At 38.0% G+C, this 25243-nt stretch overlaps 1 protein-coding gene across 1 annotated transcript in view; it reads left to right on the top strand.

Moving 5' to 3' along the window:
• Nucleotides 1-24917, top strand: part of LOC125166084 (amine sulfotransferase-like) — a 36168-nt gene extending 11251 nt beyond the window's left edge. The window contains exons 3-7 of the mRNA XM_047859751.1: nucleotides 14036-14244; nucleotides 19142-19265; nucleotides 20256-20350; nucleotides 22803-22986; nucleotides 24770-24917. Of these exons, the coding sequence (XP_047715707.1) occupies nucleotides 14036-14244; nucleotides 19142-19265; nucleotides 20256-20350; nucleotides 22803-22986; nucleotides 24770-24891 (734 nt within the window). The 3' untranslated portion in view covers nucleotides 24892-24917. The remainder of the gene's footprint in view (nucleotides 1-14035; nucleotides 14245-19141; nucleotides 19266-20255; nucleotides 20351-22802; nucleotides 22987-24769) is intronic.
• Nucleotides 24918-25243: the final 326 nt, after the last annotated feature.

Consider the following 25243-nt stretch of genomic DNA (forward strand, 5'->3'; position numbering starts at 1 on the left):
AAGAAGGGCATTATATAATCATTACAGGGTCTATCCATCAAGAAGAACTAACAATTATAAATGTTTATGTGCCGAATACAGGAGCACCCAAATATATAAAACAATTACTCACAAACGTAAGCAACCTTACTGACAAGAATGTGGTAATTGCAGGGGACTTTAATATCCCACTTACAACAATGGATAGATCATCTAGACACATGGTCAATAAAGACACAAGGGCCCTGAATGGTACATTGGATCAGATGGACTTGACAGATATATTTAAAACTCTGCATCCCAAAGCAACAGAATATACTTTCTTCTCGAGTGCACATGGAACATTCTCCAAGATAGATCACATAGTGGGTCACAAAACAGCCCTTCATAAGTATACAAGAATTGAGATCATACCATGCATACTTTCAGACCACAATGCAATGAAGCTTGAAATCAACCACAGGAAAAAGTCTGGAAAACCTCCAAAAGCATGGAGGTTAAAGAACACCCTACTAAAGAATGAATGGGTCAACCAGGCATTGAGAAGAAATTAAAAAAATATATGGAAACAAAGGAAAATGAAAATACAACAATTCGGGGCGCCTGGGTGGTGCAGTCGGTTAAGCGTCCGACTTCAGCCAGGTCACGATCTCGCAGTCCGTGAGTTCGAGCCCTGCGTCAGGCTCTGGGCTGATGGCTCAGAGCCTGGAGCCTGTTTCCGATTCTGTGTCTCCCTCTCTCTCTGCCCCTCCCCTGTTCATGCTCTGTCTCTCTCTGTCCCAAAAATAAATAAACGTTGAAAAAAAAAATTTAACAAAAAAAAGAAAAAAAAAAAAAGAAAATACAACAATCCAAATGCTTTGGGATGCAGCAAAGGCAGTACTGAGAGGAAAATACATTGCAATCCAGGCCTATCTCCAGAAACAAGAAAGACCCCAAAAACAAAATCTAACAGCACACCTAAAGGAAATAGAAGCAGAGTAGCAAAGACAGCCTAAACCCAGCAGAAGTAGAGAAATAATAAAGATCAGAGCAGAAATAAACAATATAGAATCTAAAAAAAACTGTAGAGCAGATCAATGAAACCAAGAGTTGGTTTTTTGAAAAAATAAACAAAATTGACAAACCTCTAGCCAGGCTTCTCAAAAAGAAAAGGGAGATGACCCAAATAGATAAAATCATGAATGAAAATGGAATTATTACCACCAATCCCTCAGAAATACAAGCAATTATCAGAGAATACCATGAAAAATTATATGCCAACAAACTGGACAACCTGGAAGAAATGGACAAATTCCTGAACACCCACACACTTCCAAAACTCAAACAGGAGGAAATAGAAAGCTTGAACAGACCCATAACCAACGAAGAAATTGAATCAGTTGTCAAAAATCTCCCAACAAATAAGAGTCCAGGACCAGATGGGTTCCCTGGGGAATTCTACCAGACATTTAAAGCGGAGATAATACCTATTCTTCTCAAGCTATTCCAAAAATAGAAAGGGAAGGAAAACTTCCAGACTCATTCTATGAAGCCAGTATTACTTTGATTCCTAAACCAGACAGAGACCCAGTAAAAAAAGAGAACTACAGGCCAATATCCCTGATGAATATGGATGCAAAAATTCTCAATAAGATACTAGCAAATCGAATTCAACAGCATATAAAAAGAATTATTCACCATGATCAAGTGGGATTCATTCCTGGGATGCAGAGCTGGTTCAACATTTGCAAATCAACCAACGTGATACATCACATTAATAAAAGAAAAGATAAGAACCATATGATCCTGTCAATTGATGCAGAAAAGGCCTTTGACAAAATCCAGCATCCTTTCTTAATAAAAACCCTCGAGAAATTCGCGATAGAAGGAACATACTTAAACATCATAAAAGCCATTTATGAAAAGCCCACAGCTAATATCATCCTCAATGGGGAAAAACAGACCTTTTTCCCTGAGATCAGGAACACGACAGGGATGCCCACTCTCACGGCTGTTGTTTAACATAGTGCTGGAAGTGCTAGCATCAGCAATCAGACAACAAAAGGAAATCAAAGGCATCAAAATTGGCAAAGATGAAGTCAAGCTTTCACTTTTTGCAGATGACATGATAATAAACACGGAGAACCCGATAGACTCCACCAAAAGTCTGCTAGAACTGATACATGAATTCAGCAAAGTCGCAGGATACAAAATCAATGTACAGAAATCAGTTGCATTCTTATACAGTAATAATGAAGCAACAGAAAGACAAAGAAACTGATCCCATTCACAATTGCACCAAGAAGCATAAAATACCTAGGAATAACTCTAACCAAAGATGTACAGGATCTGTATGCTGAAAACTATAGAAAGCTTATGAAGGAAATTGAAGAAGATATAAAGAAATTGAAAAACATTCCATGCTCAGGGGTTGGAAGAATAAATATTGTTAAAATGTCAATACTACCCAAAGCTATGTACACATTCAATGCAATCCCAATCAAAATTGCACCAGCATTCTTCTCGAAGCTAGAACAAGCAATCCTAAAATGCATATGGAACCAAAAAAGGCCCTGAATAGCCAAAGTAATTTTGAAGAAGAAGACCAAAGCAGGAGGCATCACAATCCCAGACTTTAACCTCTACTACAAAGCTGTAATCATCAAGACAGCATGGTATAGGCACAAAAACAGACACATAGACTAATGGAATAGAATAGAAACCCCAGAACTAGACCCACAAAAGTATGGCCAACTCATCTTTGACAAAGCAGGAAAGAACATCTAATGGAAAAAAGACAGTCTCTTTAACAAATGGTGCTGGGAGAACTGGACAGCAACATGCATAAGAATGAAACTAGACCACTTTCTTACACCATTCACAAAAATAAGCTCAAAATGGGTAAAGGACCTGAATGTGAGATAGGAAACCATCAAAACCCTAGAGGAGAAAGCAGAAAAAGACCTCTCTGATCTCAGCCACAGCAATTTCTTCCTTGACACATCCCCAAAGGCAAGGGAATGAAAAGCAAAAATGAACTATTGGCACCTCATGAAGATAAAAAGCTTCTGCACTGCAAAGGAAACAATCAACAAAACTAAAAGGCAACTGACAGAATGGGAAAAGATATTTGCAAATGACATAGCGGACAAAGGGCTAGTATCCGAAATCTATAAAGAGCTCACCAAGCTCCACACCCAAAAAACAAATAATCCAGTGAAGAAATGGGCAGAAAACATGAATAGACACTTCTCTAAAGAAGACATCCGGATGGCCAACAGGCACATGAAAAGATGCTCAACGTCACTCCTCATCAGGGAAATACAAATCAAAACCACACTCAGATATGACCTCAAGCCAGTCAGAGTGGCCAAAATGAACAAATCAGGAGACTATAGATGCTGGAGAGGATGTGGAGAAATGGGAACCCTCTTGCACCTTTGGTGGGAATGCAAACTGGTGCAGCCCCTCTGGAAAACAGTGTGGAGATTCCTCAGAAAATTAAAAATAGACCTACCCTATGAACCAGCAGTAGCAGTGCTAGGAATTTATCCAAGGGATACAGGAGTACTGATGCATAGGGGCACTTGTACCCCAATGTTTATAGCAGCACTCTCAACAATAGCCAAATTGTGGAAAAAGCCTAAATGTCCATCAACTGATGAATGGATAAAGAAATTGTGGTTTATATACACAATGGAGTACTACGTGGCCATGAGAAAGAATGAAATATGGCCCTTTGTAGCAACGTGGATGGAACTGGAGAGGGTGATGCTAAGTGAAATAAGCCATACAGAGAAAGACAGATACCATATGTTTTCACTCTTATGTGGATCCTGAGAAACTTAACAGAAACCCATGGGGGAGGGGAAGGAAAAAAAAAGAGGTTAGAGTGGGAGAGAGCCAAAGCATAAGAGACTCTTAAAAACTGAGAACAAACTGACGGTCGATGGTGGGGTGGGAGGGAGGGAAGGGTAGGTGATGGGCATTGAAGAGGGTATCTTTTGGGATGAGCACTGGGTGTTGTATGGAAACCAATTTGACAATAAATTTCATATATTAAAAAAAAGAAAGAAAGAAGAACAAGTATTAACTGTTCTGTAAATGTTTGGTAGAAATCCCCCTGTGAAGTCATCTGACCCTGGACTTTTGTTTGTTGGGAGATTTTTGGTTACTGTTTCAATTTCATTGCTGGTAATGAGTATGTTCAAGTTTCCTATTTCTTTCTGATTCAGCTTTGGTAGTTTGTGAGTTTCTAGGAACTTATCCATTTCTTCCAGATTGCCCAATTTGTTGGCATATGATTTTTCATAATATTCTCTTATAATTGTTTTTATTTCTGAGGTGTTGGTTGTGATCTTTATCATTCCTGATTTTATTTATTTGATTCCTTTGTCTTTTCTTTCTGATAAGTCTGGCTGGGCTTATCTGGGTTTATCAATTTTATTAACTTTCAAAGAATCAGGTGTTATTATCAGTTCTACTGTTTTTTTTATTGTTTGTTTCTATATAATTTATTTCTGCTCTAATCTTTATTATTTATTTTCTTCTGCTTGCTTTAGGCTTTATTTGTTGTTCTTTTTCTAGATTCTTTAGGCATAAACTTAGGCTGCATATGTGAGATTTTTCTTGCTTCTTGAAGTAGACCTGTGCATATACTTACATCATATGTCTGCTTGTGCTGCATCCCAAAGTTTTGGGGCCATAATGCTTTCAGTTTCATTTGTTTCTATGTATTTGTAGAATTCCTTTTTTGCGGTGTCTTTGTGGCTCAGTCAGTTAATCGTCCAACTCTTGATTTTAGCTTAAGTCATTTTCTCATGGTTTATGAGATCGAGCCCTGCATTAGGCTGTGTGCTGACAGTGCAGAGCCTGCTTGGGATTTTGTCTTTCCCTCTCTCTCTGCTCTTCCTCCACTTGGTCACACAATACACATGCATGAGCCCTCTGTCTCTCAAAATAAATGAATAAACTTACTCGAATTTTTGTCCTTAATTTCCTGGTTGACCCATTGATTCTTTCGTAAGATGTTCTTTGACCTCCATGTATTTGTGCTCTTTCAAAATTTTTTCTTATGGTTGACTTCAAGTTTCATAGCATTGTGGTCTGAAAATATGAATGGTATGATCTCAATCCTTTTGTACTTGTTGAGGTCTGATTTGTGACCTAGTATGTCATCTATATTGGAGAATGTCCAATGTGTGCTCAAAAAGAATGTGAATTCTGCTGCTTTTTGATAAAATGTTCTGAATGCATCTGTTTAAGTCCATCTGTTCCAGTGTGTCACTGAAAGTTATTGTTTCCTTGTTGATTTTCTGCTTGGATGATCTGTCCATTGATCTAAGTGGGGTATTAAAGTCCTCTAGTATTATTGTATTATAATCAATGTGTTATTTATGTCTGTTATTAATTGTTTTATATATTTTGGAGTTTCCAACTTGGGGGCATAAATATTTATAATTGTTAGATCTTTTGTTGGATAGACCCTTTTGTTATGGTATAGAGCCCTTCTTCATCTCTTCTTAAAGTCTTTGTTTTTCTGATATAAGTATTGCTACTCTGGCTTTCTTGTAACTTCTGTTTGCATAATGGATGGTTTTCAATCTGCAGGTTTCTTTAGGTCTAAAATGAGTCTCTTATAGGCAGCATAAATATGGGTTTGTTTTTGCTGTTGTTTTTAATTCAGTGTGACACCCTATTTCTTTTTACTGGAGCATTTAGTCAATTTACATTCAGAGTGATTATTGATAGATATAAATTTAGTGCCATTTTACTACATGCTACACTGTTGTATCTGAAAATTTTCTCTGGTCCTTACTAGTATTTGTTGCCTTTGTCTTTCTTTCCCACTCAAAGAATCCCCCATTAATATATCTTGCAGCTCTGGTTTAGTAGTCAGAAACTCGTTTACTTTCTGTTTGAGAAATTCTTTATCTCTCCTTTTGTTCTGAATACTGGATAGAGTATTCGTGGATGCATATTTTTTCCATTCAACACATTGAATATATCATGCCATTCCCTTCTGGGGTGCCAAGTTTTTATGGAGAGCTGTGCTACTAATTTTCTTTGTCTTCTCTTGTAAGATAAGGAATTCTTTTGTCTTGCTGCTTTTAGGATTTTTTCTTTATCTTTATATTTTCCAAGTTTGACTATGATATGTGTTTTTAATTTTTTTAAATATTTATTTCCTTTGAGAGAGAAAGATAGTGATAGAGAGAGAGAGAGAGCACAAGTTCTGGGGAGGGGCAGAGAGAGAGAGGGAGAGAGAAACCCAAGCAGGCTCTGGGCTGTCAGTGCAGAGTCCCATGCGGGTTTGATCTCACAAACTGTGAGGTCATCACTTGAACTGAAATAAAGGAGTTGGATGCTTAACCAACTGAGCCACCTAGGCACCCCAACTATGATATGTCTTGGTGTTGGCATGCTTTTGCTGATTTTTAAGGAAGTTCTCTGTGCTTCCTAGATTTGGATATCTCTTTCCTTCCCCAGGTTAAGGAAGTTTTCAGCTATAATTTCCTCAAATAAACCTTTTGTTCCCCTTTCCTTCTCTTCTTCCTCTGAGGCTGCTATGATATGAATATTATTATAATTTATGGAGTTACTGAATTCCCTAAGTCTACATTCATGATCTAATATTTTTCTTTCCCTCTTCTTTTCAGCTTCAGTATTTTCCATAATTTTATGTTCTCTATCACTTATTCATTCCTCTGCTTCTTCCATGCTTATAGTCATTACAATCCGTTCGTTTCAAATCTTGGTTATGCATTTTTCATTTTTGCTTGACAAGTTTTTAGGTCTTTAATCTCTGTGGTAAGGAATTCCCTGCTGTCTTCCATGTTTTTCTCATGCCCAGCTGGTATCATTGTAATTATTGCTTTAAATTCTGGAACATGAATATTATATCTGTCTCAATGAGATCAGTGGCCATTAACTTTTCTTGTTCTATCTTTTAGGATGAATTCTCCTGTCTTGGCATTTTTAAATTTATTTTATTAACGTTGATTTATTTTTTTGGGGGGGTGGGGAGAGAGAGAATGAGAGAGAGAGAGAGAGAGAAAGAAAGAAAGAAAGAAAGAAAGAAAGAAAGAAAGAAAGAAAGAAAGAAAGAAAGAAAAAGAAAGAAGGAAAGAAAGAGGGAGTGGATAAAGAGAAGCTGAACATAGGTATTTGAACTTTTGAATCTCTGCAGAGATTTTTGCATCATACTGTTGAATCTCTGCAGAAATATGGCATGATTGGTACCTGTCCCAAAGCTGTGATACCACCTGAAGACATAGTGTCTGTCAACTGGGAAAGGTGGAAGTATGTAAGCAACCTTTTTAGAGCTTCCTAACAGTGGATTTTCATTGAGTTTGAGCTCCAGCTGTGGTAATACGTAGGCACATGTGGTCGTGGTCCTTTCTGGGCAACACTGGAGGACTACAACCACCAATATGAAGGTAGTGGGAAGACCAGATGAGGTGCATACCACCTGCCCCTGCCAGCAAAGCATGTGTGCCAAAAAGTGATCTTGCTCACTATGTGCTGCTGATTAGCATGGATTATTATTTTTTTTAATATAATTTATTGTCAAATTGGCTTCCATACAACACCCAGTGTTGTTGGCTCATCCCAGCAAGTGCCCTCCTAAATGCCCATCACCCACTTTCCCCTATCCCCCATCCCCCATCAACCCTCATTTTTTTCTCTGTATTTAAGAGTCTCTTATGGCTTGCTTCCCTCCCTCTCTGTTTGTAACTTTTTTCCCCATTCCCCTCTCCCATGGTCTTCTGTTAAGTTTCTCAAGATCGACATATGAATGAAAACATATGATATCTGTCTTTCTCTGACTGACTTATTTCGCTTAGCCTAGTACCCTCCAGTTCCATCCACGTTGCTGCAAATGGCCAGATTTCATTCTTTCTCATTGCCAAGTAGTATCATGTTGTATATACATAAACCACATCTTCATTATCCATTCATCAGTTGATGGGCATTTAGGCTCTTTCCATAATTTGGCTATTGGTGAAAGTGCTTCTATAAACATTGGGGTACATGTGCCCCTATGCATCAGCACTCCTGTATCCCTTCGGTACATTCCTAGTAGTGCTATTTCTGGGTCATACGGTAGTTGATTTTTACTTTTTTGAGGAACCTCCACACTGTTTTCCAGAGTGGCTGCACCAGTTTGCATTCCTATCAGCAGTACAAGAAGTTTCCCGTTTCTCCACATCCTCGCCAGCATCTATAGTCTTCAATTTGATCATTTTAGCCGGTGTGAGGTGATATCAGTGTGGCTTTGATTTGTATTTCCCTATGATGAGTGATGTTGAGCTTTGTTTCATGTGTCTGTTGGCCACTTCTTTGGAAAATTGTCTATTCATGTTTTCTGCCCATTTCTTCACTGGAGTATTTGTTTTTTTGAATGATGATTTTGTTCAATTCTTTATAGATTTTGGATACTAACACTTTATCCTATATGTCATTTCCAAATATCTTTTCCCATTCTGTCAGTTGCCTTTTAGTTTTGTTGATTGTTTCCTTTGTAGTGCAGAAGATTTTTATCTTGATGAGGTCCCAATAGTTCATTTTTGCTTTTAACTCCCTTGCCTTTGGAGATGTGTCCAGTAAAAAATTGCTGTGGCTGAGGTCAAGGAGGTTGTTGCCTGCTTTCTCCTCTAGGGTTTTGATGGTTTCCTATATCACATTTAGGTCTTTCATCCATTCTGAGTTTATTTTTGTGTATGGTGTAAGAAAGTGGTCTAGTTTCATTTTTCTGCATGTTGCTGTCCAGTTCTCCCAGCACCATTTGTTAAAGAGTCTTTTTTTCCATTGGATGCTGTTTCCTGCTTTGTCAAAGATGAGTTGTCCATACATTTGTGGGTTCAATTCTGGAGTCTCTATTCTACTCCATTGGTCTATGTGTCTGTTTTTGTGCCTATACCATACTGTCTTGATGATTGCAGCTTAGTAGTAGAGGCTAAGTCTAGAATTGTGATGCCTCCCACTTTGGTTTTCTTCTTCAATATTACTTTGGTTATTCGGGTTCTTTTGTGGTTCTATACAAATTTTAGGATTGTTTGTTCTAGCTTTGAGAAGAATGCTGGTACAATTTTTATTGGGATTGCATTGAATGTGAAGATTGTTTTGGGTCGTATTGACATTTTAACAATATTTATTCTTTCAATCCATGAGCATAGAATGTTTTTCCATTTCTTTGTGTCTTCTTCAACTTCCTTCATAAGCTTTCTATAGTTTTTAGCATATAAATTTTTTCATCTTTGGTTAGATTTATTCCTAGGTATTTTATGGCTTGTGGTGCAATGTAAATGAGATCAGTTTCTGTATTTCTCTTTCTGCTGCTTCATTATTGGTGTATAAAAATGCAACTGATTTCTGTACAATGATTTTATACCCTCCGACTTTGCTGAATTCATGTATCAGTTCTACCAGATGGAGAACTTGTGGAGTCTGTCAGGTTTTCCCTATACAGTATCATGTTGTCTGCAAAAAGTGAATGTTTGACTTCTTCTTTGCCAATTTTGATGCCTTTTATTTCTCTTTGTTGTCTGATTGCTGATGCTAGAACTTCCAACACTATGTTAAACAGCAGTGGTGAGAATGGACATGCCTGTCATGTTTCTGATCTCAGGCAGAAAGCTCTCAGTTTTTCCCCATTGAGGATGATATTAGCTGTGGGCTTTTTATAAATGGCTTTTATGATGTTTAAGTATGTTTCTTTTATCCTGAATTTCTTGAGGTTTTTATTAAGAAAGGATGCTATATTTTGTCAAATGCTTTTTCTGCATCGATTGAGAGGATCATATGGTTCTTATCTTTTATTAATGTGATGTATCACATTGATTGATTTGTGACTACTGAACCAGCCCTGCAGCCCAGGAATGAATCCCACTCAATCACAGTGAATAATTCTTTTAATATGCTGTTGAATTCAATTTGCTAGTATCTTGTTGAGAATTTTTGCATCCATGTTGATCAGGGATATTGGTCTGTGATCCTCCTTTTTTGTTGGGTCTCTGTCTGGTTTGGGAATCAAAGTAATGCTGGCTTCATAGCATGAATCTAGAAGTTTTCCTTTCATTTCTATTTTTTGAAACAGCTTGAAAAGGATAGGTATTAACTCTGATTTAAATGTCTGGTAGAATTCTCCAGGGAAGCCACCTGGTCCCGGACTTTTATTTTTTGGGAGATTTTTGATAACTGATTCAATTTCTTCACTAATTATGGTTCTGTTTAAATTTTCTATTTCTTCCTGTTTGAGTTTTGGAAGTGTGTGGGTGTTAGGAATTTGTCCATTTCTTCCAGGTTGTCCAGTTTGTTGGCATATAATTTTTCATAGTATTCTCTGATAATTGCTTGTATTCCTGAGGGATTGGTTATAATAAATCCATTTTCATTCATGGTTTTATCTATTTGGGTCCTCTCTCTTTTCTTTTTAAGAACCCTGGCTAGAGATTTATCAATTTTGTTTATGTTTTCAAATAACCAACCCTTAGTTTTATTGATCTGTTCTACTTTTTTTCTGAATTCTATATTGTTTATTTCTGCTTTGATCTTTATTATTTGACTTCGTATGCTGGGTTTGGGATGTCTTTGTTCTTCTGCTTCTAGTTCCTTTAGGTGTGCTGTTAGATTTTGTATTTGGGGTCTTTCTTGTTTCTTGAGATAGGCCTGGGCTGCAATGTATTTTCCTCTTAGAACTGTCTTTGCTGCATCCCAAAGGGTTTCGATTGTTGTGTTTTCATTTTCATTTGTTTCCATATATTTTTAAATTTCTTCTCTAATTGCCTGGTTGACCCATTCGTTCTTTAGTAAGATGTTCTTTAACCTCCATGCTTGTGGAGGTGTTCCAGACTTTTTCCTGTCGTTGATTTCAAATTTCATAGCACTGTGATCTGAAAGTGTGCATGGTATGATCTCAATTCTTTTATATTTATTGAGGGCTGTTTTGTGACCCAGTATGTGATGTATCTTGGAGACTGTTCTATGTGCACTCAAGAAGAATGTGTATTTTGATGCTTTGGGCTGAAAAGCTCTGTATATATCTGTCAAGTCCATCTGGCCCAGTGTATCATTCAGGGCCATTGCTTCTTTACTGATTCCCTGCCTAGATGATCTGTCTATTCATGTAAGTGGAGTATTAAAGTCCCCTGCAATTACCACATTCTTACCAATAATATTGAGTATGCTTCTGAGTAATTGGTTTATATATTTGGGTGTTTTTGAATTTGGTGCATAGACAGTTATGATTATTAGCTCTTCCTCATGGATAGGCCTTGTAGTTATTATATAATGCCCTTCTTCATCTCTTGGTACAGACTTTAATTTAAAGTCTAGTTTGTCTGATATAAGTATGGTTATTCCAGCTTTCTTTTGACTTCCAATAGCATGATAGATGGTTCTCCATCCCCTCACTTTCAATCTGGTGTCCTCAGGTCTAAAATGGGTCTCTTGTAGACAGCAAATAGATGGGTCTTGTTTTTTTTTTAATCCATTCTGATACCCTATGTCTTTTGATTGGAGCATTTATTCCATTTACATTCAGTGTTATTATTGAAAAATACGGATTTAAAATCATTGTGTTATCTGTAGGTTTCATGCTTGTAGTGATATCTCTGGTCCTTTGTGGTCTTTGCAACATTTCACTCACAGAGGACCCATAGGGTCTCTTGTAGGGTTGGTTTAGTGGTGATGAATTCCTTCAGTTTTTGTTTGTTTGGGAAAACCTTTTTCTCTCCTTCTACTCTGAATGATAGGCTTGGTGGATAAAGGATTCTTGGCTGCTTATTTTTCCTGTTTGTCACATTGAAGATTTCCTGCCATTCCTTTCTGGCCTGCCAAGTTTCAGTAGATAGGTCTGCTACTACCCTTATGTGTCTATCTTTGTATGTTAAAGCCCCGTTCATCCCTCGTTGCCTTCAGAATTCTCTTTTTATCCTTGTGTTTTGCCAGTTTCACTAAATGTCATGCAGAAGGTCAACCCAAGCTACGTCTAAAGGGAGTTCTCTGTGCCTCTTGACTTCAATGTCTGTTTCCTTCCCCAGATTGGGAAAGTTCTCAGCTATGATATGTTCAAATATACCTTCAGCCCCTTTCTCTGTCTCTTTTTCTTCTGGAATTCCAATGATACAGGTATTGTTACGTTTGACTGAATCACTTACTTCTGTAATTCTCCTCTTGTGATCCTGGATTTTTTAAATCTCTCTTCTCAGCTGCCTCTTTTTCCATAATTTTATCTTCTAATTCACCAATTCCCCCCTTTGCCTCTTCAACCCGTGCTGTGGCCACCTCTGTTTTATTTTGTACCTCATTTATAGCATTTTTAAAAATTTATCATGACTATTTTTTATTCTTGGTCTCTGCAGCAATATATTCTCTGCTGTCTTCTGTGCTTTTTTCAAGCCCAGTGATTAATCTTATGACTATTATTCTAAATTCTTGTTCAGTTATATTGTTTATATCTGTTTTGGTCAATTTTTTAGCTGTCACTTTTCCCTGGAAATTCTTTTGAGGAGAGTTCTTCCGTTTCATCATTTTGGCTAATTATCTGTCCCTTATGAGTTTGAAAATCTTGTTATGTGCTCAGCACCTGTGAGCACTGTTATATTAACGGGAGGTCATACACTGTCTAGGACTTGGCCCTTCAGGAGGTGTTTTTTGGAGAGTGTTACTTGCACTCTGTTATTGTGACTTTGGTTATTTCATTTCCCTCCTCACAGTGATGTTTCGACCCTCCACCAGATGTGCTTTGATTTTTTCCTTGAAGTAGCCCTGGAAAGGAAAGCAAACAAACAAACAGAAAACAAAAACACACAAAGACACAAACACATCAAACAAACAAACAAATAAACAAAAACAATCCAAAAGCAAGAAAACAGAAACACCAGCTACAAGTAAAGATCAGGGTATAGGTGGTGCTGATGGAAGAGCACATACAAGGAGAAAAATGACTGGGATGGGGAAAAAGAAAAAAATAAACATTGACCAGGAAGAGAAACGAAAGGGCTTAATCCAGAGAGAGAGAGAGAAAGGAAAATATAGAAGCAGTGAGGAAAAAGAAATGAAGATAAAGTTACCCAGACAGAAATTATGCAGGTGATTATTCCAGAGAAAGGGAAAGAAAAGTAAGAGGGAGGTGTAGAACAAGTATCAAGAGAATGGATTAAATGTCTGCTTGAACAAACCAACAACCAGAGTAACCAGCCTAGCGGAGGGAAGAGATAAGAAGGAGAAAAGGAAGGAAGAATATATCTATATAACAAGAATTGCCCTAGAATTAATCCAGGCAATGAGCAACACTGGTCTGGAGGAGGGGGCCATCGGGTTCCTCAGTGTCTATCCCCGCTCCAGTAGAATGCAGTGACCTATTGTGCAAGGCTGTGGTTTGGTATAGGCAGGTCCTGCCTCTACTGTGGTTCCAGAAGAGCTATCCCAGAGGCCCCACCTTGGGATGACACCCACTTATTCTGTGACAAATGTTCACTCTAATAGGAATTAAGAGAAACAATCATCATAAGAATTTTTTACATCCCACTTACAGTGAAAGGTCCAAATCTAGGCATCATCTTTTCCTTTCTGTCTCCATGTGGGTCACAAGGCCTCCTTTAGGGATTTATAACGAACACTATTTACTTAAGTGGACATCATGGACACAGTAGGAAACATGGTGATGGCGAAAAACATGGGAGGTGACTCCTTCAGTAAAATTCCTATTTCTTTGCTTCTATTACCTGATGTCCTAGGAGTGGGGTTGTGGAAGGAAATCTAGAGGCAGGCATAGAAGATAGTCTAAAAGTCCCATACATGAAGCAGAAGAAAGCACAGAAGAGTCAAAAAATAAATTTCTGGGACAAATGCCCACAGAGTTTCAAATGGAGCATCTTCTTTAAAGGAAAAATAAAAGCAATATTTGTTTTCTTTCATCTATTCTGCATTTTTTTATATGAAAATTCTGTTCAGATGAAATTATCAGTATACTTATTATAATACCAAGCTCTGATAAAAACCTGATGGCACATCTATGCATTTTAGAGAAATTTGTGCATCATTGAAAATGAAATTATTTCTTTTACAGGAACCAGCTGGTTTCAGCAGTTATTAAGCTTGATTTATTTTGAAGAACATCGCAAAGGCATTGGGAATCTGGAAACAGTTGATCGAGTCCCCTTCTTCGAGTACAACTTTCGAAAAATGGATTTTGTTGAAAGACCATCTCCTCGTCTCTTTGCTACCCACCTCCCATACTACTTGGTTCCAAGGGGGCTGAAGAACAAAAAAGCAAAGGTAGGAAATAGACCATGGCTGCTGAAAAATAACTGCTCTTTTTTTATTGTTTCATTTCATTTCATTACATTGATACTGCACTCATCTAGCTGTTAGCAAATGTGGCATTTCACATACTTAAAGTTTCAATAGCCATTTGTGTTCTTATCTTACAGTATGAGATTTTTATCTTGCACCCTTTGTTTTCTGATTATATAAGTAATACATCCATTAAAAGATAAAAGAGTATATTTGTGTGTATTTAATGTAATGTACAGAATGTATTATAATATCATGTACATTATATATTATATATCCTTTAATTTTTTAATTAGCTGTATTACCAAGTATATATAAACTGCTAACAATTCCTTTTTCTTTTCTCTGTGTGCCCTCCTTGCTTCCTTTAGACACTTCCAAACTATTTTGCCCACTTTCTCTTCAAATGTACCTAGTTCATTGGAAGTCGTAGGAAAGTTCAGAGCAAATTATTTGTCTCTACTGAGTGATCAGTCACCTCCATCTATTGATAATTTCAGCTCTTGGCTCATTTTCTTCCTTTCTACCTCTTCTCCTGTCACTCATGGGATTATTTCAAAGTTGATTTGCATTGTCTCTGGCTGGCCAGACAGGAGTGAAGCCAAATTGCACCCAAAGGGTCAACATGAAGGAGGCACTCCTTGTCAGGGCCACACAAGTGCAGGATTTCCTCCTCCAGGTTGGCCCATCAGGCTCTGCACTGGCCTCCCATACCCCTAGCCCTGCCAGGTCTCTCAGGGTTGACTTCAACTCCAGCTACCTTTTCTTCCACCAACTTCAGTAACTCTCTAAGACAACATATGTGTTATAAGCTGCCTTTTTTAAATGACACTATTTGCTGTCTGATGGAATACATACTTACCTGTGTATTTATTGTCTGTGTTTCTGGCCAAAATGGGAATTCTTGAGAGAGATGGAGTTCTCAATGCATATGTACACTGAATAAATTATAAAAACGATCATCAGTAATTGCCCTAACATGAATCTTGACTTTAAGCACCTTGTTATCTGAGTGCTGTCTCCTTTTCCTCCTACTCCCTTCAGGTGTCCCTTGCAGCGGTGTGTCAGCACTTTCAGGTCTCCAGTTCCCCTCTCCCTCCACTTCTTCCCTCTCACTCAACATTTGTCCATACAAGATATGTCCATACATATCTTTAATTTCTCCTAACCCACCAATGACTCTATATTTCACATTCAAATCCCATTTGTCAAAATCTCTTCCTCCATTCAACTCTGTTATGGTCAGCTGCCAACACCTAACTCTGATGAAACAAAGTTGTTGTATATTAGGACCTATGTTCATGAAACTCCTAGTGTGATATGAAAAAACCAAAACACTTAAAAAGTGGGTCTTGTCTTTACATTTGTGGTCACAATTCTCACATTTTACTTTTTAAAAACTATTTTGCTTCCACCCTTCCCAAAATGACTCTTTGATGCTTTTTTCTGTTCTCAAAGCTCGGCAGCATTCTGCTCACCTATCCCGGAAAAGGCTATCCAATAAACCATTCCCAGTAGATGCCTTCCATATCCAAAGCCTCCGCTCACTGCCTTCCCTCCTTAAGAAGAAAAGGTGGGGTGTGTAGACACTTTCTATTCTTATTACATATCTGCCCCTCCACTCATGGTTTGAGTCCCTTCTTGGATCAGCTTTCTCTATCCCACTGTTTCACAAATGGGAGACATTTTCGTTGCCAGAATATTGGCAATATTTGTAGGCATTTGTGGTTAGAGTGGTGATGGTGTTATTGTTAGTGGTTGAGGCCCAGGATGCTGATGTATGCCTTATGATGCTCAAGGTAGCCCCAACAACAAAGAGTTTTCTGAGAGTAATGTCCATGGTGCCACTGTTGAGAGACTTGCTCTATTCTCAAAGATTTTGCTTGAACAATGTAACATTCATTTTTTCATTCATCACCGATTTCCTTTTGTTTAACTGGATCATTCTGTTTGACCCCAAATCAAGTTTTCATGTAGCACATTTTAACAATAAAACAAAACTTGTCTTTCTCCATTTCACTTTCAGCTACTTTCCTTCATTTACTGTTTGAGGTCAACTTAAAAGTATTTAGCCTCACTCTCCACTCTTTCATTGAATCCTGAATGTCAATGTCACTTTTTTTTTAATGTTTATTTTTGAGAGACAAAGAGACAGAGCACAAGCAGGGAGAGACAGAGAGAGGGAGACACAAAATTCAAAACAGGCTCCAGGCTCTGAGCTATCAACACAGTTCCCAATGTGGGGCTCCAACTCATGAACCGTGAGATCACGACTGGATGCTTAACTGACTGAGCCACCCAGGCACCCCTCAATGTCACTTATTTTTTATAATTTTCAAAAAGCAGGGATTATTTCTTGATCATTTTACTTGGCCTATTGCTGACATCTGACATAATTGATCACTTTCTACTTCTTTAAACATTTTCTTTTCCTGCTGTTCCAGATAGGACATTCCTGGTATCAGCCTGTCTCAGTAGACACTTAGAGCATACTCTATCCAGCAACCAATTCCTCTCCTCATATTTCATGTCAGCGGAACTCTCATTTTGTTTGGGTTTGTATCCTCTGTGTGCTTTTGGCCTGATAGTTTAATCCCCAGCTGGGGAGAGGGTACAATTTAGTTGGTCCAAAGCCTGGTTTTGGTACCAGGAATCTTGCAGTGATTTATTCAGATACAGGTAAGTGACAAGCTTATGAGCAATGACACAGGTAAAGAAGTTTCTTCTTCTTTCAGAAGTTTCATGTCTTCTCGGAGAAGGTTTCTTCACTCTTTAAAGAGACCATGGGGATGAAAAGTAGTAGCCATCTGGGACATGGAGGAGATTCAACAAGTCAGAGTAGAAAAGTGGGAGACTCTAAGTCCATGATAGCATCAAGATGATGAGTTAACCCAACCTGCTGTACTCACATCTTGGCCTTGGTGTTCTGTGAGAAAAGTTGATAACTTTACTATTTAGGAAATGTTATTTGAGTTTTTTTTTAACATATACAATAACGTTCTGAGATACTGTTCCTTCCTTCTTCCTTTCTTCCTCTAACCTTTGAGAAGTAAGGATTCCCGTGTATTCTCCCTCTGTAATTAATATCCCAGTTATAGTATCTAATCACATAACTTTAAATACAATGTATGTACAGTTGATTTCTCCCTTTAATTCTAGACTAATGTAAACTATTTACTATTTCCTATATTATATCCATAGATATTTCAAATATCTCTATGGACTTTATTATCCAAATATGGAACTCAAATATCCAAATGGAATTTTGATTTTATCTTCAAAACACTCCTCTATTAATAACTTGTATCATTATCTACTTAACAGGGGTATGATCAAGATACGTGGCATAAGTTACTCAGCTTGTGTAGATGTCACTTTTACATAAGTATATGGATTAATGAGAAGAAGCCATTACCCAATCCAAAGCCAGAGACATGAAGAATCATAGCAAGGGAGTGAAAAGAACTTCTTCCTTCACATTTAGGAGGATTTCTTATTTCTTTATGGAAATATCAACTGCTGTTGATATTTATTGGATGTTATCCACCACTTTGTTAACATCAAGTAAATCCCCTGAGTGAAAGACTCTATTTCCAGTGCAGTGGGATCACTCAGGGCTGACATCTATTAGCTCATCTCCTAGCTTAAGCAGGCAATGTGCAGGGAGGTGGAAAATAAATAAAAGCTTTCCTATAATGAACCTGGAAGCTTCCTCTATTAGGAACTAACAAACTATACACATGCCATTTCACAATGAAGATACAAGCCTTAGGTTTTATACAGAGCCCCTGAATATCCTGTACACATGCTGAATAAGCCATTTAATTGTGGGTTGGACAGATATTGATTATATTCTCTATTCTAACATCATTGGATTGCTTATTGTTTTATGAAATTATATCTTCTGATTGGTTATAGTAAACAATTTTAAAAATGAATCCCATGTTCTTTTGATGCAGAAAATACTGAACTGGTGACTTCTATCTTCCCAGTATTTGTGCTTTACACTGTGAAGGGATATAAATAAGAACCATGTAAACCATACACTGGGGCATCAGAAAAAACACACTCTAGGTGCACCAGGGTGGTTCAGTCAGCTGAGCATCTGACTCTTGATTTTGGCTCAGATCATGATCCCAGGGTCCTGGCATAGAGCCTCACCTTGGACTCTGCACTGAGTGTGGAGGCTTCTTAAGATTCTCTCTCTCTTGGGGTTCCTGGGTGGTTCTGTTGGTTATGTGTCTGACTTTGGCTCAGGTCATGATCTTGTGGTTTGTGGGTTGGGACCCTGAGTCGGGCTCTGTGTTGACAGCTCAGAGTCTGGAGCCTGTTTTGGATTCTGTGTCTCCCTCTCTCTCTTTGCCTCCCCCCTGCTCATGCTCTGTCTCTCTCAAAAATAAATAAACATTAAAAAATTAAAAATAACAATTCTTTTTATTTTCCCCTCTCTCCTGCTTGTTGTCTCTCTCTCCCAAAACCAAATTAAAAACAAGAAAAACACACTAAATTTTCTAAGATGATTGAAAACATTTTAGCAGGTTTTTCCTATTGCCATGATTTATAGCTAAAAGGCATTTTCACATATATTTATTGATGTAGGAACAAGAGAATATTGTCGCTCTCTGGGGGAGTTAAGAAGAGGTACCATGTGAGGTGTGTCTTGAGGAGTAATTGATAGTCACTAGGCCAATTGTGAAGAGAGAGGCATTGCAGGGAATGAGTAAGGCAAAATACAAGAGAGAGCTGAATATATGCATGATATGATACGGTTAGGAGACTGAAGTTCAACTAACAGGCTTCATCCAATATGTAAGGTATTAGGGTAAAAATATAACAGAATGAAAGCTTCAGAAATATTGAATGCTTCCTTTCTTTGCAGATTATTTACATATACAGAAACCCTAAGGACATTATGTGCTCATATTTCCACTTTTCAAAGAATGTGACATTACAAGTTACAAGTTCCTTTGAGGAATTTATGGAACAATTTCTAGAAGGAAAAGGTAACTAAAGTTTTATAAACTAAGTAATAAGTTTGGTGTCTTGTGGTGTTTTTAGACTTAGTGAATGGTAGAGGGAAAGAGGATGCTGAAAAAGAGTTGCATGGGTCAGTAATCAACATATGAAGCTAGTTGGTAGGGTCACTTGGGTAACCAAGTTCAGCCACTGTTGCAAACACCGATCATTCTCTCTCCCTCTCAGGGGAGTGTCAAGATTTCAGTCATACCACCAGAAAATATGTGCATCTAATATGAAAAGAATATTTCACTAGCACACAGATTTCTGTTCTAGCTAAGGGAGAAGCATCTCAGTTTAGATACCGGTTGGGAACTTTGCACTGCATATTGCAGGGGGCACCTCCCAGGAGCTTCTATTTGACAAAGTTCCGTTCTACATTCTTTTCTTTAAAAAGTACTTTAAAAAATATTTTTATTTGTTTTTTAATGAATCTCTACACCCAACTTTGGGATCGAACTCACAACCCCGAGATCAAGCATTGTATGCTCTATTCACTGGGCCAGCCAGGCAACCTCACATCGTTAGGATTGATTCTGAGGATGATGATCTGGAACAGCAGAGTTAACAGATTAGTCTGTAATGCACTGTGCCCAGCTGCAGTGACTCATCAGCAAGTCCTCATGTTCCACGCAGCAGGGAAATAGCTCCATGTGCCTTTGGAATCAGCGAGAGGAAGGAGAAGCAGAGGATTCCTCCTTCTGTTCCCTTTTGGTTTTTCTTACCCCATGTTAAGGTGATTTCCTGTCTATATGAAATGCGCTTTTAAGAGACCAATTTCTCCTTGAGTCATGTAATTGTTTCGTGGTGGAAGCTGGATGGTTTTTCCACAACCAGGCGCGAGTGGAAATCTGAAATCTAGCAGCACATTTCCTTTTCCTTCTTTGTTACTGAGGCATCCTGCATCTTCTAATACTGTATCTTATTTTCAACGGGTTCAGCATATTTACCTAATTATGTATCTGTTCTCCCCACAGTGTTGGGAAGCCTTTGGTTTGACCACATCAAAGGTTGGTATGAGCACAAAAGCCTCTTCAACATTCAGTTCTTGATGTATGAGGAGGTGAAGAAGGTGAGAAACGTGACATTAGTGACTTCTCTGAAGCTGTAAGTCATCCTGGCCAAATGAATATCAAGGTTCATGCTCAGAACATCCAAAGGATGATATCAAATTTGAGATCCCAGATACAGTGTACCAGGAGACATTCTTCCAGTATCACTTCTAAGCTTTCTTTACCAGGTGTTCATTTCCAAAGCATACTGGAGCTTTCTTTTCAAAGATTGTCTCTGTGTGAGGAATTGTCTGTTGATGTATGTGGGCATGCATATCTTTGATTATTTTGAGCCAGGTTATTGGTCTCTCTTTCATGGATTTTTAAGTCTGTTTTCTGCACTATGTAATCTAGTAACATTCTACATGTTATGTTGCACCTCTTGGGAAATTTTAATCTTGTCTGCATTGTATATGGTTAAGCATTGCAAGAAAAATTAAATGAAAATGTCTGTGTATGATTAGAAAGAATTCAGCTCCTGGACAGTCAAGTCCAAGTGGCTCAAAACAGAAGAAGTTCTACTGCTTATTGACTGAATTCCAGAGGTAGGACATCCTGATGCTGGGTGTGGCAGCTCAGACATGTTGAGAATGTCCCTGCATTTTCTGTCTTTCCTTCATATCATATTTGGTGTGGCTATGATGTCTCCCCTTGTAGTAGAAGAATGGTTGTTGTAGCTCCAAAGTCATGTCCTTAGATGATAGCATGCATGGGAGAAAGAAAGGGAAATGGGAGAAAAAGGGCTTTCTTGCCTTGCACTGTTTGCACCTTTTCTCCATGAGGAAAATCCCTCTCAGAAGTTTCTGTTTCATTTCCTCTTTCGGTTTCAATGCCCAAATGGTGTCATGTGACCACCCCAGACTAATATCTTGTAGAGGACAATTGAATTGCCATGAGGGTCTTAGATCGATCAGGATCATTACTAGAATGGGCCTGGGCATTGCTGCCAGAACACCCCCCCCAGGGATCTCTTAGCGAGAAAGAAGACAAAGAGTTCAAGGCAGGCAAGATGAAGGGCCGATGAATAGTTTTCACTAGTTAGGGTTCCAGCTGCCCCAATATCATGACAGCAAGACTAGACTGTCTTGTTGAGACCATATCTCCTACCAAATAAGAGATTCAAGTATCTGGCCAGCCTTGCAACCTTCCTCACAATATGGGCCATCCATTGCCTCCAACCTCATCTCCCATCTTTCTCACCCAAAGCCTGTCAGACAGATATAGCTCCAGGGAAACTCAACTTCTGATATGCTATGACCTGATATTTCATACCTTCCATGCAACCACAGTGTTGCAGATATTCTTTCTTTTGTCTAGATTCCATACCTTTAGTTTGTCTACCTAGAAAACTCCTGTTTTTGCTTTAATCCCCAGAACAAATTTCTCATCTTTGTTGAAACTTTCTCTGAAATCTGTTACACAATTACTCTCAGCCCATAGGTCCTACTACTGAATTCCCAGCACTGATCCCCTGTTGTGGCTCTGATCACCGGCAGCATCATGCAGGGCAGTGTTTGACACAATAGCTACTCCCCAAATACTTGCCAAGTTACCACAGATAAAATGAAATATGAGCGTTCCTAAAATTAACCCAAATGTGTTCTAAAACGGTGGACAAGTCAAAGTTTAATTTACCAAGAAAGATAAGCAAGTCACTGCTTATGGTCAGCTCTAGTTCTTTTTTTTTTTCTTTTCTTCTAAAATTGTTTTATTTTTTCATTCAACATTATGTATGTGACCAAGTTTTGTATTGGCTTTTTCTTTTCTTTTCTTTTTAAATTTCCATCCTAGTTAGTTAGCATATTATGCAATAATGATTTCAGGAGTAGATTCCAGTGATTCATCCCCTATGTATAACACCCAGTGCTCATCTCAACTAGTACTTTCCTTAATGACCTTTTCCCATTTAGTCCATCTTCCACCAACACCCCTTACAGCAACCCTCTATTTACTCTCTATATTTAAGAGTCTCTTATGTTTTGTCACTTTCCTTGTTTTTATACTATCGTTGCTTCCCTTCCCTTGTGTTCGTCTGTTTTGTATCTTAAATTCCACATATGCTGAAGTCATATGATATTTGTCTTTCTCTGACTGACTAATTTTGCTTAGCATAATACCCTCTAGTCCGATCCACGTTGTTGCAAATGGCCAGATTTCATTCTTCTTGATTGCTGAGTAATGGTCTACTGTATATATATATACCACATATTCTTTATCCATTCATCTGCCAGTGGACATTTTGGCTCTTTCCATACTTTGGCTATTGTCAATAGCGCTGCTATAAACATTTGGGGTACATGTGCCCCTTTGAAACAGCACACCGGTATCCCTTGGATAAATACCTAGTCAACTCCATTTATCAAACCAGCCTTAGTACCTATGATTTACACTCCCATAATGATATTTAGTTGTGACTCATGTGTAAGTCTTTCTTATAATGTGAATAATTTATCATACTGTGATTTATTATAGGATCTCAAAGGTTCTCTGTCAAAAGTCTGCAAGTTTTTGGGGAAAGAGCTGAGTGAGGAGGAAATGGATTCCATTGTGAGACAGGCCACATTTCAGAACATGAAATATGACCCACGGGCAAATTACAAGAATATAATAAAGACCCGATATGGATTAGAAGCTAAAGGTCATTTCCTTCGCAAAGGTGAGGTTGAACAGTGAATGGCTGTCCTACACGATGGTATGAGTGGATTAAAATGTAGCTTCTCAGCTTCTTGGGTTACTTTTATAACATGGAGCTCTCATGGCCCAGTGCCCTTCTGTAGACAGATGATTTTCCATGACTTCCTCTTGGTGCTCTTCAAGAGACTATATATCATATGGTCCCTGAATGTATCTGATTAATAATCTAAAATCATAAAGCCTTCTCCATGGCCCCTAGAATTCCACCAAAGACTAGTACAATGTCTGCCACAAAAGGGATGTTCATTTACTGTTAGATTCTTTCCCCCCATTAACATGGGATGAGCACATGTGATGATGAGTTTAATGGTGGGTCTGTTGGCCGTCACTGGCTGCTCTTCCATCTCTGTTTTTTCCCAAACCTCCGCCAGGATTGATTTAACAACACACTTTTGCTGTTCTCTTGTTATTGTCCATGACTATCATGTGTCCTCTACTACCAGAAACTTACGTCATAAAAATGTATGGAAATATCTCCATTAGGTCAATATCTCTTATGTCATCCTGAGTGAGTTTTTAAATGAATTGACTTTCATAAACTGATAAATTTGAACATGTTAGAATATTTTTATTATTTTATACAATCATTCTACTTCATACTTTGTGATATTCTAACAGTACATGGGACATCTATAATACAGAATTTTAGACATAAATTTTCTACTTAATCACAGGGTTCTATGCTTGCATGTATAGTAACAGTAAATATTTGGTTTGATTTCTCTACATGAGTATTTCCTTCACTAAATCTATTTATAGATCTTTATCCATGCAGCTCAACAATGTGAATCACTGGTAACTCGAAGCCAAACTGAATCCCCTTCCTGTTACTCTCGGCATACCCTGTCATGTTGTAGATGTTATGACCCCTCTCAGCTGCCATTATCATTGTACTTGCAATTTTTTTCTTTGAAAAAAGAAAATTTTCTGTTTATACATCTTTAACCCACCTGCAGATGAGAGACTGAAATGGCCAAGAAGACAAATAGCAGGAGCCAAATTTCCCTGTGGAAGCGAGGAACATTTTCTTATGTTTCTTCTGCCCAGACACGTACTTTTCTTTTACATCTTATGTAATGGAATGTCATTTGCCCTAGCTTTACCATTCCTGCACTATTTGTATTTTCAGTTTCATTAGTATTTCAGTCTGTTTCAGTTATTCGTTTACACTTCCATGTGCTTTTACAATCAGTCTTTCTTTTCTTGCTTCTTCTTCTATCAGCCTCTTTTGTCATCACAACTCTGTGTCTATAAGTTTAAGTAAGACTTTTGTAAACCTACAGTGAGTACAGATGGAATAATTATACGTGAGCCATTCCAAACGGTATGAGCTTGGCTATATTTTAAAAATGTCTCTGAGCATCCATGTCCTCATCAGTAAATATTTGTCCAAGGAAATCTGATTTTGGGAATTTTTAAAGGACCGCTGTAAACTAACACTAGCCCATGCTAACCTGGAACAAAATAGTAAACAAGCTGCAGGAGTTTTCTCCTTTTCCCTGTGGCTGACAGCTGAGGAGTTGGGCTAATTACTTAAATTATAACCTAATTGCCGTGATGAGTTTGTGTCCCCATTGCTGGCCATAAGGTGGGAGAGGCAGGGCATGGTCATATGCAGGAGCAACTGGGGCCTCAGTGGGGAGGAAAATAAAAAACCAAAAACTGATGTTCCTCCCAACTCTAGGGCATCATGCTCCCTCATCCCAGAATCTTCACTGAGGCAATTTCTTTGCTTTTCCTCCCAGGTACCATTGGAGACTGGAAAAATCACATGACTGTTGAGCAGAATGAAAGGTTTGACAAGATTTTCCAAAGGAAAATGAAAGATTTTCCCTTGAAGTTCATCTGGGATATGAATGAAGAATAGAATTTTAAGCAATGCAAACTATTTTAAGAAAGCGCTTTCAGAAATAAATATATTGAAGTGTATAATTTCATCTTTGACTATCATTGGCTCATTATTGACAAACCTCAGTGATTAATAAATATATATATATATATATGTGCCTTTATATCATTTTCCATCTGTGCCCTGTTTTCCATTTGCTGGAATTCCTCAGTTACTGATCAGGAGAGTATTTCTTTCTTTGATTTGGCATATGATTATGAAATGGTTTTTGTTTTATATTCAGAAATTCCAAAGCTCTTGAGCAAAAAGCGGGTCATAACAGGTGGTTGATTTGACATCTTAAAATAGATGATTCCTAATGTATGAAAAA

The sequence above is a fragment of the Prionailurus viverrinus genome, chromosome B2 (assembly GCF_022837055.1).
Source record: "Prionailurus viverrinus isolate Anna chromosome B2, UM_Priviv_1.0, whole genome shotgun sequence".
Classification (NCBI taxonomy): Eukaryota; Metazoa; Chordata; class Mammalia; order Carnivora; family Felidae; genus Prionailurus; species Prionailurus viverrinus.